The sequence below is a fragment of the Podarcis pityusensis genome (genome assembly GCF_964106645.2).
Source record: "Podarcis pityusensis genome assembly, chromosome: 4".
In the NCBI taxonomy this organism is placed as follows: domain Eukaryota; kingdom Metazoa; phylum Chordata; class Lepidosauria; order Squamata; family Lacertidae; genus Podarcis; species Podarcis pityusensis.
The window spans coordinates 44,483,268-44,504,448 of NC_138027.1; the positions used below are offsets into that span (position 1 = coordinate 44,483,268).

The following is a 21,181-nucleotide window of genomic DNA, read 5'->3' on the forward strand; positions in this document are numbered from 1 at the left end:
GACTTTTAAGCCACAGATGCTCCTTTAGTTAGAAGATGTTGCAATAACATATAATTTCCCTTGAAGGATCCAGTTTCCTTTATTATCTACAATCAAACACAGCTGTGTGCAAAATCTTTAAAATGTAGCTAGGGGAAGGGGTGTGTGTGGAAAACCCCAACCAAGATTGTGTGGTAATTAAGCTGTGCTCTGACATATTTGTGAGGGACATGGAAAATAATTGCAATTTTTCTTATATTTTTATTGGTATGTTATAAAACACATTAAATGGTCACTCATAAAAAAAGAATATTTATCTTTGGTCCAGCATGGAATGTCTAGACCAGCTTTCTCTCCTACCAACTCCAATTTTTGTTCCTCTCTCATTTGTTGGAAAAAGAAATCCTTCTCCACCAATTCTCTCCACCTGTTTAAAATTTAATGAATCATTATAATGGATGTAGGGCTTCCATAAGTTGTTATAACATTTTAAGAGGCCTGAGCCAGTCACAAAATGGCTGGTTGGGGAATGAACATTAGAAGAGGCTTGCTGAATCAGATCAAAGCCCCATCTAGTCCAACATCCTTTTAGAAACTATTTACCCCATTTTGTAAATGGATAACACAGAGGCAGATGCTAGATCCAGCAACTGGTGAGTCCATGACACAGATCTCAAACCCATGCTGAGCAGATAACTCAAGAAAGCAACAACAGCTGCACACACTTGGTATCTTCCTCACGATATGGAACGCGTTGTGGAAAGCATTCAAAGTGCCCTCAGCTGGACACACCAAAGGTCAGAAGGAGAGCCAGTGGGGGATGCTGGGAAGGGCAGCAGGCACAACTGCACCCCCCTTCTTCATTGTTTTTAATTGAGTAGGCTTAATGCCTGAAAATGGTTTTGTCTTCTTTTACTCTCCTATTTCCATTCATAAACAGGAAATGTCAATGGAAAAGTGGAAACCAAGGCTTTGGTCCTAACACACACACACACACACACACACACACACACACCTTTCTCTCTCATTAACACTATCACACACATACACAGAACCAAAGAAACATACAAGAACTGGATCTGGTCCAAATTGCTCATTTCTGGCTAAGATTTAAAGATGAGTGATGTAAATGCATCTTACTTGTTTTTACACACGCACGAATGCACACACGCGCACACACACACAGAATTTAATATAGAAACTGACAAGCTTTTGAAACCATGTTGTTGTTTTTTAACAGGTAGGATGGGGAATCTTGTGATCCTCCACATGTTCCAGCTCCCATAAGGCCCAGCCATATAGCCAATGGCCAGGGATTGTGGGAGTTGTGATCCAGCAATATCTAGAAGGAAAACATTTTCTCACCCCTGATTCTCACTGTATTTCGAAATGCACTATCCTTTAGTATAGTATTGGTACTTTTTGCTGCGGCTGTAGTATAAAACACATCCTGTGCAAAACCATGTGAAAACATGCTGGTAAAACAAGGCAGCTTTCTAAACTTTGAATATACATTTTTTTTTTAAAGAATAAAGGAAATTGGACTGTTTACTAACTTTAATTTATTCCCTCGCTGAGATATGTGGTAGTTTTCTAAACAAGAATGGAGAATAAGAAATCTAGAAAACGAAAAAAAGAGTTCTCCAACATTTATATTATATTTTAATTCTGATAAGTTAAAGCAACTTCTGAAATTTCAAAACAGTTGTGAAGTATACATAACTCTCAAATCTCTGGGCTACTGTTTTAGAAGAATGTGCTTCTTTCTTTTAATTAAATCCCAGATGATCTGTATAGGAAGGGAAATCTGCATAGGAGATTGTTGGAGGGAAAATAATCCCAGGCAGACTTCCTGCTGCTTGTTTAGTTTTGTTGTTTAATAATTTACAGTGCTATGCACATACAAAGATTGGCTTTTTCTTTTATCCAAGAGGTCCATAATGTGAATTTTTATTTTATAGTTCTTACTGTGTTATGCATTTCCATATTGCAAACTCGTATAAAAATATACCTATGTGGTGCACAAAATCTTAGTTGAAACCCAAGTAACGTGACAATAAAATGAAAGCAAAATACTTCAGAGAAACAAAAGCACAGGATGGATCATCTGACAAGAAGGTTATAAAAACAGTAAATTGTTTTTTATAAGAAGGCTTGCAAAAGTCTTAAGTTTGTACCTAAAACTCATTACACATAGTGCCAGCCTGATATCATTAGGTAGAAAATACCATAGCCACTGTTCCACCAGACTAAAGGGACAGTTTCTTGTTGAGGACAGATGAGCTTTTCTGGCAGATCCTAATGACATAAGAAGATCCCTTGCTGGATTAAGCCAAGGGCCCATCTAGTACAGCACTCTGTTCTCATAGTGGCCTACCAGATGCCAAGATAAGGCAGAGGAATAAGGAAATGGGCAAGCTTTTCTAGGTTGTTTAGGACTCAGTAATGTACTGGCAACCAGTGATTCTCTCTCAACATCAGTATTCAATAGCCAACATCTGATAAGTTGCAATATATATATTATGTGTATTATAAGTGGTTCAGAAATTATATTGAATAAAGCATATCTATCTATCTATCTATCTATCTATCTATCTATCTATCTCTCTATCTATCTCTCTATCTATCTATCATCTGTCTGCCACAGACTTCAGTGCAGTCAAGAGTTGCTTGCCCAGTGGGGTGCTGCTGCAGTTATAGCCTCCTTGCAGTAGAATCTCTGCCCCATAACAGTAGGGCAGAAGCAAGGCAACAACACGGTCAGGGCAGTGTGGACAATCTGGCAGAGCCAATCCAGCTCACTCACCAGTTCCTCCATGCAGCTCTAACCATGTGTCACCCCTCCCTGTCCTGATATATGACAGTGATGCTGCTGCCAGGAGACTTTTGTCACACACCCCCCCCCCCCGGTGAGCCGCTCCTGTTTCCCATCTTTCCCTCCTGTCAAGTGTGTAGTCCTAGACGCCAGCCAGTATAAGATGCTTGAAAGCATTTCATCACCAGCATGTGAAATGGCTTCCATCCATGAGGGCTCTACCATATGACTACTTGGTATAACAAGAAATGCTTGAAGCCACTGTAACCAAGTTGATTGGCAGACAGTACATGTCAAACTGCTGTGCATACAAACATTGCTGAAATATCTTTGATATCAATTGAGTATTTTAATAGTGTACAAAGTAGTTGCTTTAAAGTTTCAGACAGGAATTTTTAAGGCCTCGTCAGTGACACCCAGTGGGTCCCTGATACTAATTTGAATTGTGTGTTTTGCAAATTTTAAAAACACCTAAGAATAGTTCCAGACTTAGCAGCCCATATGTTGTTTCAGAATATAATGACTGACCCTAGTTAATCAGTAATATCCTTATTGATCTTCTTTTTCAACATGTCAACACTCTTTATGAAATATAAGTACCACCCAGATGTGCTTTGGGCAAATGAATCTTATTGGATGCTAATAGTTCTCTGTAGACAAAATATTTCATTATCCCAGCAGGATATTTAAATAAGAATTATAGATGTTGCTCAGTAGGGGATTTGTTTTGTTTTATTGCTGCAAACACTTAGACAAGCACTTATATTTGTTAACAGTGTTTCAGTGCCTGAGCCAATATTGGCTGACTTGAGCTTCAAATGCTAAAGAATCTCTTATGGAAGGCAAACCTTTTGGCTAGGCTACTTTCTTATTCTGTTCACCTAGCTATGTATCTCCGAATCAATCTTAAATCATTATTAAGATATACCATCTTGCCAAGCTGTTCAAAAGACTGTCTCTCAAGTCAATAGATCTTTTTAACTTCCACTAAATGTATTTCATTTTTAATATCCACAAAAGAACAAAACCTTACTTGAAAAGCAGAACCCTTCATTTATATTTGAAGAATGCCTGAACCACAGTGTCTGAATCCAAATTAGTAGCTGGAGATTTCCAATTTTAGGGAGGGGAGAATCTAATAAATCAAGAATCTAACTTGGAATTAATGATTTTTGAAACGGCTTTGTTTTTCCTTTGACTGTGTCTTGCATTTTGAAATAAGTTATTTCAAAGAAGTTATTTTAAATAAGTTATTTAAAGTAACATTTTGGATTCCAATTCCCATATTTTAGGTTTACTAGGTTTTGCTGCAGCCACTTGTTTGGGGTGAGGGGAACAAAGTCAGTTGCAAGTATGTTCAAAGAATCCCATATATCTTTTCCACATTTCTTTTTGCATGGAATGTTTTCTTAGTTTAGTTATTGAATAATGAAATAAATAGAATCGAGACCCTTGCGATAGATCAAGATACCTATTTCAAAGGAATTTCGAGCTCCTGAGTTTCAGTAAAGATTTTGAAAAATGACAGTCCACAACAATTCACACTTTAAAGCTTTTTCTTTTTTTAAAAAAAAAAAATCTAAACTAAACTACTATGGAGGTGATTTGTTGTACCACCCCATGTGCACTCCAGAATCCTGTTTATTTCTCATTCAGTTGAATGTTAGGCAATGCTTTGGATACAAAGCAGTTTACCTGCAGGATTACTGTTAACAATGATGTGGGGAGTAACCACATGGAATGGACCCAAAGTATAATCTCCTGTCTATTACCACTGCAAAAGGATGTGATAAACCTGGGCAGGGGCAGCAAGTCTTCAACAATGTCAGAATGAGCCCTAAGCTAAACTTAACAAATAGATGAACTTGTTCAATCAACATACCTTCTATCACTTTGTATATCAACGGTAGGTTTTTTGTTTGGTCTAGTTTGCAATGCCATGGTAAGCCAAACCATAGCTGGGACAAACACCCAAGCTTCTGGAGAGGAGATAGCTGCTGCTTTGCTCCTCCCTGATAATTTTTCTGCTTCCCTTTGGCACATGACACCAAATCCTTAGCATCCCTTGACTTCAGTCTCTTCCCTGTTCTCCTGACATACCCCTGATTATTGTCCCGCACCTCCAATTCTACTACCTTCAGCCACTCTTACATGCTTAGACCTTCATGATCCCACCTCCCTCTTCCTGCCTCCTGTTTTTCCCTTCAAATCGATCTTCTATGAACCCTTTCTTTTCATTTCCTACTCCTCATCCCCACAAAGCTTAAGTACAAATAACTGCATGTGCTCAGATTCATCACTGGCTGCCATTGTCTCTTCCTCCCCTTGTCGTTCCCCTCCAATGCACTCTAAGTGCAATGCAATCTAAATTTAGATTGCAAGCTCCAGAGGGCACTTCTGATTATATTTCTATGTAAAGCACCTTGTACGCTGCTGGTGCTATATAAATAGCAATAATAGTGAGCACTTTCTTCTTTTAATCACATACTACAACTGTGTGTTGCATCTTAAAAGCTTTTCCACTGTGTCCTTTAACATACAGTCCCTTGAGATTTCTGCTTCCCACTGGTCTCTGTGTATAAAGAAAAGTGGGTGGGAAGGAGTTAATATGTTCACTGACCTCAGATTAGTATCCTTCTTTCTAATTCAACATTTCTTACCCATGCTCTTACATAGGCTGGCCAAGATTAATTATGGTTTTCTCTAATTTACGTAGTTTAACAATGAAATAACGGGACTGCATTGGACTTTTGCTTTCTCACAAAGCTGAACAGATGCAGTAGTGCGTTGGGAAAACTGAGAGTTACTCTCAGGGTGAGGGGCTTGTGAAACTTTCAATAAAAAGCATGTTTGTTTGTTTGAAGGCTATAAAATTCGTTCTATCTCTTTTTCCTTGCATGTGTACTTTATTATTCCTGCTTCTTTTATTTTGCTACTCAAAGAAAATGTGTGTATTAGGATTTTTAAAAGAAGGCGACAGGACAAGCAACTGTATTGTAAGCTGTAAAGGAACAGATTTGAGTGCCTGATATTACTACAGTGGTATCTCGGGTTAAGTACTTAATTCGTTCCGGAGATCCATTTTTAATTTGAAACTGTTCTTAACCTGAAGCACCACTTTAGCTAATGGGGCTTCCCGCTGCCGCCGCGCCGCCAGAGCAAGATTTCTGTTCTCATCCTGAAGCAAAGTTCTTAACCTGAAGCACTATTTCTGGGTTAGCGGAGTCTGTAACCTGAAGTGTACGTAACCTGAGGTACCACTGTACTGTAAAAGGGAGAATACTTTAAATATATGGCTATGAGTTTAATTTCTCATATGATCTGTCTGTACCCCTATCAATATAGGTGCTAGCAAAAACCAACCAAATTTTGGTCTTACACCAAAACTAAAGTCTAAGCAGCAGCAGCATATAATGAGGGGAAATGATGTTTTATAGTAGAGGGGCAGTCATACTTTGCATGCCTGTGTTGTTTTAAAGTGAAGGTATTTTAATTTATGATTATGATTTAACTGCATATCCATAAAACCCCAGGCACTGTTTCTACTTCATAAAAGTACAGTGGACGCTCGGGTTGCGAACCTGATCCGTGTGGGATGCACGTTCGGAACCCGCAGCGTTCACAACCCGCATCTGCCCATCTACTCATGTGCGGGTTGTGATTCGGCACTTCTGCACATGCGCAAAGCGCGACCACCGAAACCCGAAAAAACGCAACTTGAAGCGGCTGTAACCTGAGGTATAACTGTAGTGTGTTGAAGATATTTGGAGAAGTATAACTGCATGCTGGCAGATCAGCAGTGGTTTTGTCTGCCATTTTGTCCCTACTCCTACCAACCCACCCTTCCCCAGCAGTGATTTCAGACATCTCTGACAACAGAATCCTTACTTTTTTGACCTTAATTATATTGCAAAATCATTCAGGGAGATAATTAATTACACAACTTTTAGAAGACATCTGAAGGCAGCCCTGTTTGGGGAGGTGTTAATGCTTGATTTTTTTATTATATTTTTAGATATGATGTAAGCTGCCCAGAGTAGCTGGAGAAACCCAGCCAGATGGGCAGAGTATTATTATTATTATTATTATTATTATTATTATTATTATTATTGATATGTTGCAACAGATTAGATATTTTTCTGTTTCAAATAGCGTTTTTCAGTATAGACTCAGTAATGGGGTAGGTACTGAAAATGTTTTAGGGTCTGCTTACTTAGTGCTTTGGGTTTTTTTTCTTATTAGTGTCTTCCATTTACTGTTTTTCCAATTTGTAACTGTCTGGTTTACAATAGGTTGGTGAACTACAGGGCCTAATTTCTGCACAGAGTTCCTGGGGACAGAAGCTGCCCTCTGTGCCAGTGCTAGGGTTTGGGTTAGCATTCATGTGATCATTTTTTGTTTCAATGATGGCTTGAAAAGGCTCAACTGATACAGCTCAGTTGCAATAAATTAGGATTTGCATTAGTCTTGTGAAATCTTGTGAAGGCAAACACTTGTTTATTTCAGCAAGTGTTGAGTTTCTGTCAAAAGGTGTTTTCCTAAGTGACACCACTAGCCTTAGTTCTAGGTCAAGATTTTAAGTGGTCATCCTGGAACCCAAAACATTATCAAACTCAAATTCTGCAGAAGGTTGGAGATAGAACTAGGGTGCATTAGCACCTACTTTAATTGACTGCTCGTTACATTCCAGTTAACAATGATTTTAAACTTAGACACATAGGTGCCTGGAAAAGCACCATTTAATTAATCTTGTTTTGTTAACTTCTGTTGCAAATAGCAAGCCAGTTTGGTCTAAATTTTAAAATAAACCAATTTGCTCTTTGAATTGCAGACAAATACAGAATTTTTAAAAGTTTTACTCATACATTAAAAAGGCTTTTCATTACTTTTGGTTTATTTTGTAACTCTCAAGCATAGAAAAGACCTAAGAGTACAGTTGTACCTTGGTTTTCGAACAGCCTAGTTCTCGAAAGTTTTGGCTCCTGAACGATCGAAACCCGGAAGTGACTGTTCCAGTTTTCGAACGTTCGTTGGAAGCTGGACGTCCGACGGGGCTTCCGAGGCTTCTGATTGGCTGCAGGAGCTTCCTGCAGCCAATCAGAAGCCACACTTTGGTTTTCTAATGTTTTGGAAGTTGAATAGACTTCCGGAATGGATTCCATTCAACTTCCAAGGTATGACTGTAGTTCTTTTTGAAGTGAAGTAGTTCTGAAATCACAGAAAGCACAAAGACTACCATCCGGCACATAGTTAAGAGCACCGTCAATTTATTTCAGTAGAGTTAATACCCTTTATGTAGACTTAACTGTTCACAGTCGCTGACTAATTTGGGATGTTCCTGCTTTCATACCTTAACCTAACTGGAGATGATAAAAGGATAATTGATATTATGAAACATGAAGTCCACTAGAATGGATAATTGTTTAAATATCACCAAAAATTGCACACTGTAAAAATCAGGGAGAGAAGAAAAAAATGAAAACAGTGTTCATATTTCACCATGAGAAAATAAATATTTAGCATAGAAACCATAGGATATCTAAGATAGATTGTACGCCTTAATATTTAGACTTTGTTGTTGTTTGTTTTCAGCTGGGAGGTCTTGAGATTTCTTCTTTCCAACCTAAGGTGGTGGATAGAAGAGTATGCCTTTGACGGCTTTCGATTTGATGGCATATCATCTATGCTGTATCACCATCATGGTATTGGTAAGTTTAATCTGCACACCAGTGATGTTCAAATTATCATGCAGTAGTGTAGCCATGCAATAATTTCAAATTTGTTAATAGTTTCATTTTGAAAATCTTGGACTGAAGCCTACAGCTTTGATTTCCTGCTCTTGAGACTTTATGATTTTGTCTTATTAGGCACAGCTTTTAGTGGAGATTACAATGAATACTTCGGGATGCACGTTGATGATGAAGCTTTAGCATACCTAATGATGGCAAACCACATGATACATTTCTTGCATCCAGAATGTATAACGATAGCAGAGGTAATTCTTAGAATACATGTTGACATAATTAGTTTTAGCTGTTTTATTATTTGAAATACAGTTTAATTGAATCAATTACAGTTACATTAGCATCCACGTACTTATCTTTAAGCAAGTTCCAGCCGTTGTTAAGCTTCTTGTTTTGTATTTTTTAAAATCAATTGATTTGAATTGGAGATTTAAATACATGCTTAAATCTCTCTCATTTAAATAACAGGAACATGAATTCACTCAGCTTGCGATGGAATGTACTGTTTGTTGATAGATGCCATTTAGTAAATTTTAATGTACCATTATTTCATTGTTCTATATATATATATATATTATTGGTTTTCATGAGAAAATAGCAATATACAAACAAGTAAGTCTTCCCCCTCCCAACATATACCGATAGTAGAACAAGCAGTTGAAAAGCTTTTGAGGATATCAAAAGCAAAAGAAGCTAGTGTCTAAATGGAGACAAAAGAATCATTTTACCAGTGCTCCACAGTCTCAGGAAGGTAGACAAAAGATGAAAACTTTTTATTTTAGGATGCTCACTAATTGCTAGTAATATATTTGGATAAACTAGTTCTATCATTTAGTCACAGGTACATTATTTCACAAATTGAATGTTAAATACAGAAAGCACAGACATTTCTGAAGTACAGTATGATCATCTGAAATATTTTTAAACTCTTAGCCTGTTTAATAAGTGAGTTTCTTTATGATTTACAAAGGTTTTATTCAAGGCGTTGAAAGCTTACAATTAGTATTGTCAAAGCAAATATGAACTAATATATGTATCACTGAAAATTCTGTTCTGTGATAAATTAAGAGCCCTAAATATTTGGCCCACTTCAGATTTATCAAGAAGATATTTTGGAATGTTTAGGTCTGTATGCATGATTTATGAACAAAACAACAAAATCAATGAGAAGATGCAAAGGAATATTATTTGCACAGTAAGATGATTAAACTCCAAAGCACTAACTTTGACTGAAAGGCCCGAACAAGTTATTTTGATCAAAGAATTATGTCTAGAATCCTGCTAGCATTTAACATTGTGAAACTGTTTTACATGCAACTATTTTATATTCAACCTGGGAAAACAAAATTAAAGGGAATTACAGGCACACATAAATATTGGTATGTCAGCACTTAAATACTTCAGATGGGCAATACCACCAGCTTCTTCATTCTAAAATGAAAAATGTAGAATATTCTCTTACCATGTAAGCATGGGAAATAAGAATTTCATATTCCGCCAAAAGAAAGCATTACACACAAACACACAAGTTCAACAACATCAAGTATTTAAAACAGAAACTGATGAAATGAAGCAATTATGGGATATATTAAACTTAAAATTGTCTTATTGATTTTGGGGTTCATTTCAAGTAAAATTAGCCCATCATCTAGTGAGCCACAATATGGTTATCAGTATTCCTACCAATGAAGCAAAGTAGAGCCTGTTTGCATTACCTGATTTAAGATTTTTTTTAACAAGATGTGCCTTCAATTTATTCTACTTAAATTGAAAACTACTTCAACTTCAATACATCATTTTTTCTGTCTAGTGGGAGCCTCTATACAAAATGTGGAATTGATCCACATGCTCATGGTGGAACGAAATTGGGAGGGAGGAACTATTGATATCATTCTAAATTACAAATGGCTAGCATGAATTTGAGCTTGCATGTAATGATAGTGGAATGACTGGCGCCACAGGAGAGGAGCACGCTTTCATCTAGAGTAGGATCGATTTGTAGTCTTGTTCTGTAAGGACCTGTCTGATAAAATTAAGTAACAGAATTCTTTTTAATATTCTGAATATTCTCCACTGAAAATGGGTTCTTCCATTGCTTTCCCTACACACATAGGGGCGAGGAATGTGTTAGAGAGGTAATGCATCTCTCACCGTTGCCCGTGATCAAATTCTGTTTCTGTTATGCCAGCATATAATTAATGGAATGTGTAAAAACGATATAATGTGAAAGAGTAAGTGAACAGACAGTTGAATTGTGTCCTTTATTAATATTTCACATTGCATTTCAAGAACATCTAAGAACAGGCTTACACACATGAAATAATCCATTTCATCTTCTCACCCTACCCCCACTCCACATCTTGGTAGAACTAGTTGGATACTTTTATTTAATTTCCTGGTACCCTTCTCATGGAGATACTGGGTTGGTGCTATGCAGTTCTTAATAAGTAGGATTTAAAGTTTTACATGATTTACACAGAAGTTATACCACAACCCAATTCCTGAACTTTATGGAAAATGAACCATACATTTTTGAACTCTAACTCCCATCAACCCAAGCCAGCATTGCCAGCAGTCATGAATTCTGAAAGTTCCAGAATTTGGCTCCAGAAGCATTTGGCAGACCACAGGTTCTTGCTTTTGTAGTTCTTTCTCCAGCTCACCCCTCTTCCAGAAAGCTTTTTCAACTTTTGGTAAGATTTTGCTGTTTGGACAATGATCTTTGATTTGTAACATTGCATTGTTTTTCAAGGAAGTGTCTGGAATGCCTGCCCTTTGCTGTCCAATAACAGAAGGAGGAACTGGATTTGATTATCGATTGGCCATGGCAATTCCTGACAAATGGATTCAGGTCAGACTTTCTCTCTCTCTCATCCTCTCTCCCTTCCTCTCTCAGCTCTAGCTCTGTTTCCTTTAACAAGATTAAATCTTTAGAGCATTTTCAGTGTCAGTTTAATCAGGGCTTCACATATCTTGTCTTGTCTTACTAAACAGCCATAATTTTAGGATAATCATTCAGTCCTCCCTCCCCACAAATCCTCTGTTCCTGCTAGGATAACTAAGAGGGAGTGTTATCTCCTCTTGCTATATGTTTCACCAAAGTGGCATGCGACATGTTGCAGTAATGTTTGATACTATGACAATTATGGCCTTGGTTTTATGGATTGAATTCTGATACATTCTGACAGCAAACCTAACAAAATGAATATTTAAAAATATATCCGGATCTGTGTTGTGCACGTCAGTAGGACAAGGCTATGATGACACGTTAATTTTGTATTTATAAATATTGTGACTTAATTACAGTTAGACAAACTTCTGTTTAAAGCCTGCCAAATTCTGGTAATAAAATATAACAGTTTAAATATGTAACAGTCTCCCACCCACCCACCCCAAATAATGGCATGCTGAATAAATCCAAACTCTGCTATAGGTTCTTTTCTTAATAGAAAGAATGCTACTTCGCTGTTGTTGTTTTTAATACCATCCTTCCTCCTAAAGGAGCTCAAGGCATCAAACAACAAATCAATAAAAACCATGCAAATAATTTTGAAACATTTGCAAACAATCAAATATCCTCACAGCTAAATTTCTTGCTAAGCAGAATATCTCTCGGCAATCAAATCCCTAAGTGAATGGGACTGTTTTTAAATTACACCTAAATGTTGGTAACAGTTATTACAACAGGCACACAACAAGACTAATGTGAACTGAAATACTAAGAGAAAAAAGTAACTAGTATGTGCATTAGACAGCTGCAAAAATAAAAGTTCAGCAGGATCACCTTTTTCTGCACTTTGAGAGACATCCATTACTTCAACATAGTTCACTCTTTCAGCCCCCCCCCCCAAATAGTCTGGTAGAACAAATTTTACATTTTTGCGGTGTTTGACCCAGCTTCCCTGAAGACAAACCCTTTATTAAGCTATTTGATATGAACATGTTGGAATTGTGTGTCTGAGAAGCATCCTTCTTAGTCCCTTCATGAGCCATTTTTTCTCCAAAGCTATGTTTCCCTGATGATAATATTTGTTAATCCAGCTTGAACAGGGTAGGAAGAAAAGTGTGCAAAGTATGAGTCCTGGCAATGCAGGCATGTTCAGTAAGGTACTGTATCTTTTGGTTCCCTTTTATGTGAACAGTCCTGAATAAAACACTATTACATGAATTAAACAAGTGCTGCTAACAGCAAAAAACAGTTATACATCCTTGGTTTTTTTATGCGTAAATCATATACTTATCTACCTACCTGCATATATTTGAAGGTGAATCCTCTTTCCAATAAAAATGTAGCCTAATAAAGATTTGTTTGTATACCTGGCGCTCAATATTAAGCAAAAGAAAAAGATGGTATGCACATTTTTTTGTATTTTTGCACACAAGCTACTTTGTCACATAGATTAACAACATGAAAGTAAAGAATTCGCCTTTTCATTTTGACACGGTCTAATAGCAGATTAGCCTGTTTTGATATTAATTAATTTTTAACTTGCTCCAAGCATTTCCTATGCTGCATGCCAGACAGTAAAATACCCAGTGAAACACTACAGAAATAACTCTTCTTCTTTTAAGGTTCAGCAATCATCAGAGGCTTATGCAGTATTGCATAATAAGGAACAGGAAGGTTTAGCAGTGAAATTGCTACATTTAGTCAACCATTAAAATGATGGCAAGTAGCCCTCATTGTTTTACAGAAGTATAGAGAAAATCAATTTAAATAACACTGACATGCATAGTTAATAATCAGACGTTGGCAGCTGTTTTGGCAGAAAAGTAAAATATGGACTTTAAAATGCTACAGTATATTACGGAGTTGAAAGAAGAATACCATTTGGGACATCAAAAAGTAGACTTTTACCATTTCAGTTCTTCTGAAAGAATCAGAATACGAATGTTAGCTTGACAATTCAGAGGGGGAAGCGTGGAAAAAAGTGATACAGTGTAACAAACAACAGTAATTTTGAATGATTCCTTTTTAATTTTGCAGATAATTAAGGAGCTTAAGGATGAAGACTGGGATATGGGCAATATAGTGTTCACACTAACAAATAGGAGATACGGAGAGAAATACATTGCGTATGCAGAGAGTCATGACCAGGTACAAAGCTTGAGAGATACTGTTCAAAGACCTAGGGAAATTTTTGAAGAAGGATAACAAATCTTGGTGAACACAGAAACCCAGGCATGTCTGTGGGCGGGGAGGGAGGGAGAGAAGGGGAAGGAGGCAGCAGCCTCTGCTGCAAGTACTACCGTCCTCCGTTCTGTGGCTGGGCCAAGCTGTAGAGGTGAGTGCAGATGTTGCGGCTGGGAGAAGGGGAAGGGAAGGGGTGGGATGCTGGTTGGGTGTGAAGAGCAGATGGGGCAAGGGAGAGGTTGAATAAGGGGAATGGATGTGCAAAGTTGGGCGTTGATTAATTGTGGGCAGTGCAGGAGAGAGTGTGATAGAGAGAAAAGGGGGGAAGAAGGTCATGGTGAGTACCGGAAGCTTTTTTTCTAGGAACAGAAAACAGCCACTGCTCTTCAGGGTTTTGTATTGCATGAGAGTCCCTTCCCTAGTTATACATCCAGATCAAAGCAAGGAAGCTTTTCTGGCCAAAGGGCTTTATCTCTTCCGTCCCTGGCAGGCCAAAATTGACAGGTGAGCAGAGCTCATTTGTTAGGAGCACAGTTGCTAATGTTTAACTGTGTTGGGCAGCATGTTACTTTATTTGTACTAGAACATGTCTTTAATCTGTAGCTTAGGAACCAATGAAATGCAGAAGATTTCTTTCCTCACCCCTTTATTTGTCAACGCAGGCTCTTGTTGGCGACAAGACCCTGGCGTTTCGGCTGATGGATGCAGAGATGTATGAGAACATGAGTCTCATCTCACCTTTTACTCCAGTTATTGATCGAGGAATACAGCTTCATAAAATGATTCGCCTCATAACTCATGCCATGGGAGGAGAGGGTTATCTCAACTTCATGGGTAAGTAACTCCGTGCCAAAAAAGAAAAGATGTTTTGTCGTGATATTCAACTCAAGAGGTTGCATCCAGACTCATTGAAATCAAAAGGACAAGTTAGTGAAGAATAACTGCTTTCAATATGACTGGAGCAGGATTGACTTTCAAGGGTGTATTTGTGTGATTGCACACTAAATAAAACTCTTGATATCAATGGGGCTCACTCCAATCCAAGTGGGTGTAGGATTGCATTCTATGTCTGGGTCTAACCTTTTGTCTCTTTTGCCTTGTGGAAAAGTTATCCATAGAAAGGTTTTATGCTGTAGTCTAATTCGTTGTTGATCAACAAAGCTGATTTACTATTTTCTGTAGCTACTGCATGAATGTTTCAGAGCACAGAGTTTTAGGCCTTGCTCTAGATCAGTTGGAAGTCTATCCTTGCCCTGTTTTGGTAGGTTTTCCTTGTCTCATCTATGCAAGTTGTCAAGTGGCTTTATCACCCACCATCATTTTCCCTCCTCCACGCTGCGAACCTGTTTCTTCAGGTGCTGAAAGTCAGCAAGGGAGAATCAGTTGTCCCCTAAATAATCACAAATCAATAAAATGCAATAAAATGACTTTTGGCCTCTTCCATTTTAGTTCTTTCCCAGATTTCCCATCCCATTGGCTGGCCAACTGATGGTCATCTTTCCATAAGTGTCCAGATTACTGTCAGCCTACATATCAAATTTTGCACCCCAGTCTTAAGTGGGTAGGTCCCAAAATGCCTCTCCAGTCTATTGACTGCTCCATGCTACAGTGCAACTGTTTTCCAAGAACCTTACTCTGCTGCACTGGATGCCACTGCCCTCGCAGCTTCTGCATTTCATTTGTGGCTCCTGAGGCTAGCAAAGCACCTGCCATCTGTAATGATGTCTTGCTGTTGGAGCAATTTCAGAACTGCACCAGTGGCCCTGCCCTCGGCCTGTACATACACCTCACCTCCCAGGATGCCCTGCCAGTGCTGTCCCCACCCACTCAATGCCCTCTAAGCAGCAAGAGGAGAGGAAGGAGTAGACCTATTTTCAGCATTGTTGTTGCTCCTCTGAATGTTCTTAAGTATGTTGAGGTGGTGTCTAGATTGTGGAAAAAGCACACAGATAGGCAGTCTTCCTTATTGAAATACAGTTTGTAGAATGCTGTAAATTATTTTAACAACAAAGCATGCTGACATTATTTTGTCACTGTATTGCAAGTACAATTGCAAATATATTTACCATGTTTACCAGTAGATTTTTTTGTGGTGTTAAGAGCCAGGAGGCCTTGGTAAAGATGGGATTCTGTGGTCTTATTTTATCTGAGGAACTGTAAGAATATTCATATATTAATTTGTGCTGGATCAGCCATAAGCAAACTTGGCCCTCCAGATGTTTTGGGACTACAACTCCAATCATCCCTAGCTAACAGGACCAGTGGTCAGGGATGATGGGAACTGTAGTCCCAAAACAGCTGGAGGGTCGAGTGTGTGTATGCCTGGGCTAGATGTTTTCTTTTATGCATGATTACCTTGATGAATAGCTTTGAGATTATATTTTTTGCAGTCATACTCTATTGGTACTTTTAGAACACTGACAAATAAGTGGTGAAATAATATCAAAGCAATATTGTTTGATAGTAAAATACGTATGTTTCCCCCTTGCAGAAAAAAAGATAATAAATGTATTTGCAGTTAGTTTGTAGACAGAAATCAAAGTAAAGTAATTCCCATTGCGCTACAACTTAGCAAACTTGAAGAGGAGATGTTTGGGAGAAATGCCCTTATATAGAAAGTTTGATTACAATAGGAATTACTTAAGTGTCATTCATTCATAATGTTATATGTATGCCACTTTTACACACACACACACACACACACACACACACACACCCCATGCTTAAAGTGACTTATAACAAAGAAAGCAGCAATGCGTTTCAAAATCCAAAAGTGGAAAAACAATTTCATAGCGTAATAAAACAATGGTGCAGTACAAAAAACCACATACATTTCAGTACTATAAATATAACAAAATTACATTAACAACTTGCAGCATCCAGCAGCAAAAATAAAAGGGGAGCTTGACAGATTCACCTTGGTCCTAGAAACAACCCACCCATGATGTTTCTGGCAGTCCCTTTCCTGCAGCAGGTGTCTTCTCTTCATCATCTCTTTGTCATAGGGACCAAATAAAATCCCTTATCTCAACACATCTATAAATTAGGCTTTAAAGCAGTATTAAAGTAGTTATCATCCACCCACTGTTTGAATTTCATGTCCTGCTGTTCCTCCCTTCCTTCCCATTGCCCCCCTACCACCATCAGATAAGGCCAATTAATTTCTCTTAATGAATAAATGTATGTGTAAAAGAACTAATAATACTAATTACAAATGGGCTGCAATAATAATCCACACCTCCCCCCCCCCAAAAAGCCTTGGTGAAGAGAGACATCTTCAGCTGGTGTTGAAAGCTATGTAATGCAGATGTCTTTTAACTGATTTTAAAAATATTGTATATTTTCATTGTTGTTAACAATTCCATTGTTGGAATCTCATGATGAAGGCTGGGTAAGAAATCTATTAAAGCTAATCTAAATCTACCTGTAAATCCAGTGGGTCACATTCAGCCACAGGATGAGTGAAGCAACTCACTGCAGCAGAAGTTCCATATCTACAAGTTTGCTTGTGTGGAGATAGGTAGAGAGAAGGAGAGAGGACAGGTAAGGGGTTCTTCCCACAACCCCATCATTGCAGTTTTTACAGTCAAGTGAAATCTACAATGTGTAGACCTGCAATAGACAAACAGACCATTTGGTCCCTTCCCAACATCAATATGTTTGATTGCAGCACTGTTATCATTTGACTATGTTACATAGCTTATACAGTCAAAGTAATTTTTATATTACCTTAAAATTATTGTGACATGCTGAATAGCACATCTGAATCATGTAGTTTGCACATTGATTTAGCACAGGCTGGGCTCAAAGTCCTTATTTACATGGTGAGGGTCTAAGCCTGAGACTTTGGCCATGTTGAAACTGTTCCAATAAGCAACGTCTGAGGAGCCCCTCAAAAGTGCAGTTTGTTATAGCAAGCTGGTTCACATGTCACACTTAAGCCATGGTTTATTCGCTCATGCAGACAAGGCCCAGCAGCTTAACCATGGATTATTAACCAGACAAACACAAAAATGGTCTTAGTGTTACAAGTGAACTGAGACAGCTTCACACTACAAGCTTTTGACTGTCCTTGTTACTTTAATTTCCCTGCTTGCAGCTATTCTTTTCACCTAGATAAGAAAAACAAACATGTAAACAAAATCGTAATTAGTGGAGGAATATGCCAAATTCTCCTGACCCCTTGAATTCATGCCTGCTCCTCCCCATTCCAACCCAGGGTTTCGCATAGGGGGATGTGGGTCCTGGGGCATATAACACTGTCGCTCCACATTGCCTTCATCTCTTGCCTGCCTTTGCCACCTCACACTTTACATGGTGATGTTGACAGCCAGGGCTGTCTTAAGCATATGCGGCACCGGAGTGCAAAGATCTGCCTGGCACACACACACCCAGGTTGCCCAGTCCCAGGCACGCAGGAGGACGGAGCCAGCTGGCCGCCTACCTCAGAGTCTTGCTGGCTCTGTCGCCCCCGAACTCGCGACAAAGCGATGGGCGGGCTCTTCCCCGGACTCAACTCTAGGGCCCCGGAATCTTGGTCTGGCCCAGGTGCCCCACACCCCTAGCGCCTATGGGTAAGACAGCCCTGTTGACATCAACTCCTCCCAGCTTACTCTGTGGTTGATAGGCAGCATACTCTTCCTTCCATACTTTCCCCCTTTTCCCCACTGCATACTTTTCCCCACTTCCATACTTTCCCGCTTTCCCCCACTTCCATACTTTCCCCCCTTTTCCACTGACAGCAAGACCCTCCCTCCCCTCCCTCCCTCGCCCTGAGAAGGGAAGAGAACCTACCAAGGGGGTAGGAGGTGGAAGGGCTTCCCAGGCGCCATGGCTGCTGACTGTGGGAAACTGGTGTCAGGCATGGGGCACCTCAGAGTTGTGGATTGCCTTTCTTGATTTTTCTAGGAATCCAGTACTATGAACCCCCAAAGGAAGATCTGTTTTATTTGCTTTTGTAGATGATGGGATGATAGAGACAAGTTGGCTTCTCAAACAAATAACTGCTTGCGAAAGCAATTCCATGCGGTGACAGGAGGCCCTGAAGGTCTATCAATCTGCACAGGGTTAACTATGAATTTTAGCGAGGACTTCTACTTCTTAGGAAATAAACATACATATTAAGCCCAAAGTAGATATGGCCAACCCTGTTGCGCTTCCCCTGCTGGAAGCTAGATCATTTTCCTTAGTTTTATTCAGAGAAATCTATTGACTTGTGATGGATTACTATTACATGTGCAGTGTTAAAATGGTATGATAAATGGTATATTTTGCAGGGTAACAGATCTGTAGGAAGAAATGTTTAGCAATAGGAGTCCTAATGAATAATTTCATTCTCTCCGTACCTTGCAATAGCAGAAAATGCGACGGATTCATGCTGAGACTCGTTTCTCATGAAATCAATAGATTTTTAGTCTTGGCACATTTAAAATAAAAGGGGGCTGGGATTTTGCTGTCTGAACAGGTTATTAAGGAGCTGCAAACCACACACACACATGCACATGTGCATCTGCACACAAACACAAAAATTATAGTATAGTATATAGCCTCCCCTAACATTTTCGGTGGCAAAAAGTAGTGAATTGAAACTTTGATTATAGATGTATAACACTCACTAGAATTAATTTGTCAGTATAAATACCATAGTTGAAACTTTTGCTTATATATGAGAAAGCAAGAAGCCTGAAGGAACCCCTTACATCTTGAGCAGTTAGAGAAACTGAGTACACTGGTGGTGTGTGTGTGTGTACTGCATTTATGCATGAAATGAAGGACTGGATGCATTGTTTAGAGGATGCACAAACCTAAAGGATTGGGGTTCATAAAGACAGAAATGGAAGGTGTTTATAAATAAATCATGGAAACTCTGTGTTACTAATTCAATTCAAGTTGCTTGTGATGATTTGGAAAGCCTGGGCCGCAATATATACAACAAAGGTTATCAAATGTGAGGGAATTTTTACAAAGGGCATGCTGCCCAAAATGCTAGCGATTTCAAATAAAAACAAGAGAAAGTTAAAGCTGACTTATGTCAAATATTATGAATAAATTGTCTCCCAGCTGCTGAATTCATTTCACTGTGGGATGCATTGGGAGAAAAATGCATTTGTAGCTGCAAGAGTGTTCTGCCAAGGTAGGAACCACACTTGGATGGATTTAGTATTGTGTTCACACTTTATTGGTGTTTTTATTATTTCAGGTTAAATTGCTCTAAAGAAGACTGCATCACTGAATAAGCTTAGTTAAAAAAAAAAAAGAATCACTTTAGAGATTTGTGCTCTATCGAAGCTATCTTAAAAAAATTAAATACACTTATTCTCAGAGTTTAAAAGTCCAACATGATGCAGAGTTGACTCAGGCATGTTAAATTTAATGCTTGAAGCATAATTTTAGTGGTAGCAAATATGTGTGCTTTCTACTACCATCTGCATATTGTTAACTGTTCCGCAATACAGTAAAAATATTTAATCCACGTTGGCTGATAATGCAAACATATGCATATTTACTTGGAAGGGATTCCCACTCAGTTTTCTGGTAAGCCCAGTCAATTGTCTGCAGGATTTGCAGCCCACTTTGAACAAAACCAGGACTACTAACCAGGACTACCATTAGGATATTTTGTTAAGTATAGGACAGTGTCCTCCATTACAGTTGTGATCAAAATTATTCCGCCTCCATTGCAAATTAAGCTTATTATCAAAATTTACATACTTTCAGCTGTTTGCAATGAGCAAATCAAACAATAGCAATTGTGATAGCTCAACACAACAGATGCTTCCAGTGGTTCCCTCAAATTCAGCTGAAAATTCAACTTATACTGGCTTCTCCAGGATGCTAGACTAGATAGACCACTGGCCTGATCCAGCAGGCTCTGCTTATGTTCTTATGAACTTAAAACATCTGATAAAGGTGATTTGACCCATAATAATAATAATAATAATAATTTATTATTTGTACCCCGCCCATCTGGCTGGGTTTCCCCAGCCACTCTGGGCGGCTTCCATAGAAACAAAAAATACAGTAAAATATCACAGATTAAAAGCTTCCCTGAACAGGGCTGCCTTAAGATGTCTTCTAAATGTCAGGTAGTTATTTATCGCTTTGACATCTGATGGGAGGGCGTTCCACAGGGCGGGCGCCACTACCGAGAAGGCCCTCTGCCTGGTTCCCTGTAGCTTTGCTTCTCGCAATGAGGGAACCGCCAGAAGGCCCTCGGCGCTGGACCTCAGTGTCCGGGCAGAATGATGGGGGTGGAGACGCTCCTTCAGGTATACTGGGCCGAGGCCGTTTAGGGCTTTAAAGGTCAACACCAACACTTTGAATTGTGCTCGGAAACGTACTGGGAGCCAATGTAGGTCTTTCAAGACCGGTGTTATGTGGTCTCGGCGGCCGTCACCAGTCTAGCTGCCGCATTCTGGATTAATTGTAGTTTCCGGGTCACCTTCAAAGGTAGCCCCACGTAGAGCGCATTGCAGTAGTCCAAGCGGGAGATAACTAGAGCATGCACCA

The 21,181-nt window shown here is 38.9% G+C and overlaps 1 protein-coding gene across 1 annotated transcript in view; it reads left to right on the top strand.

Annotated features, from left to right (window-relative positions):
• GBE1 (1,4-alpha-glucan branching enzyme 1) overlaps positions 1-21,181 on the top strand; it is a 145,975-nt gene that overhangs the window by 74,119 nt on the left and 50,675 nt on the right. Inside the window, exons 8-12 of the mRNA XM_081003909.1 lie at positions 8,387-8,502; positions 8,662-8,789; positions 11,291-11,389; positions 13,526-13,636; positions 14,335-14,506. Coding sequence (XP_080860035.1) covers positions 8,387-8,502; positions 8,662-8,789; positions 11,291-11,389; positions 13,526-13,636; positions 14,335-14,506 — 626 coding nt within the window. The remainder of the gene's footprint in view (positions 1-8,386; positions 8,503-8,661; positions 8,790-11,290; positions 11,390-13,525; positions 13,637-14,334; positions 14,507-21,181) is intronic.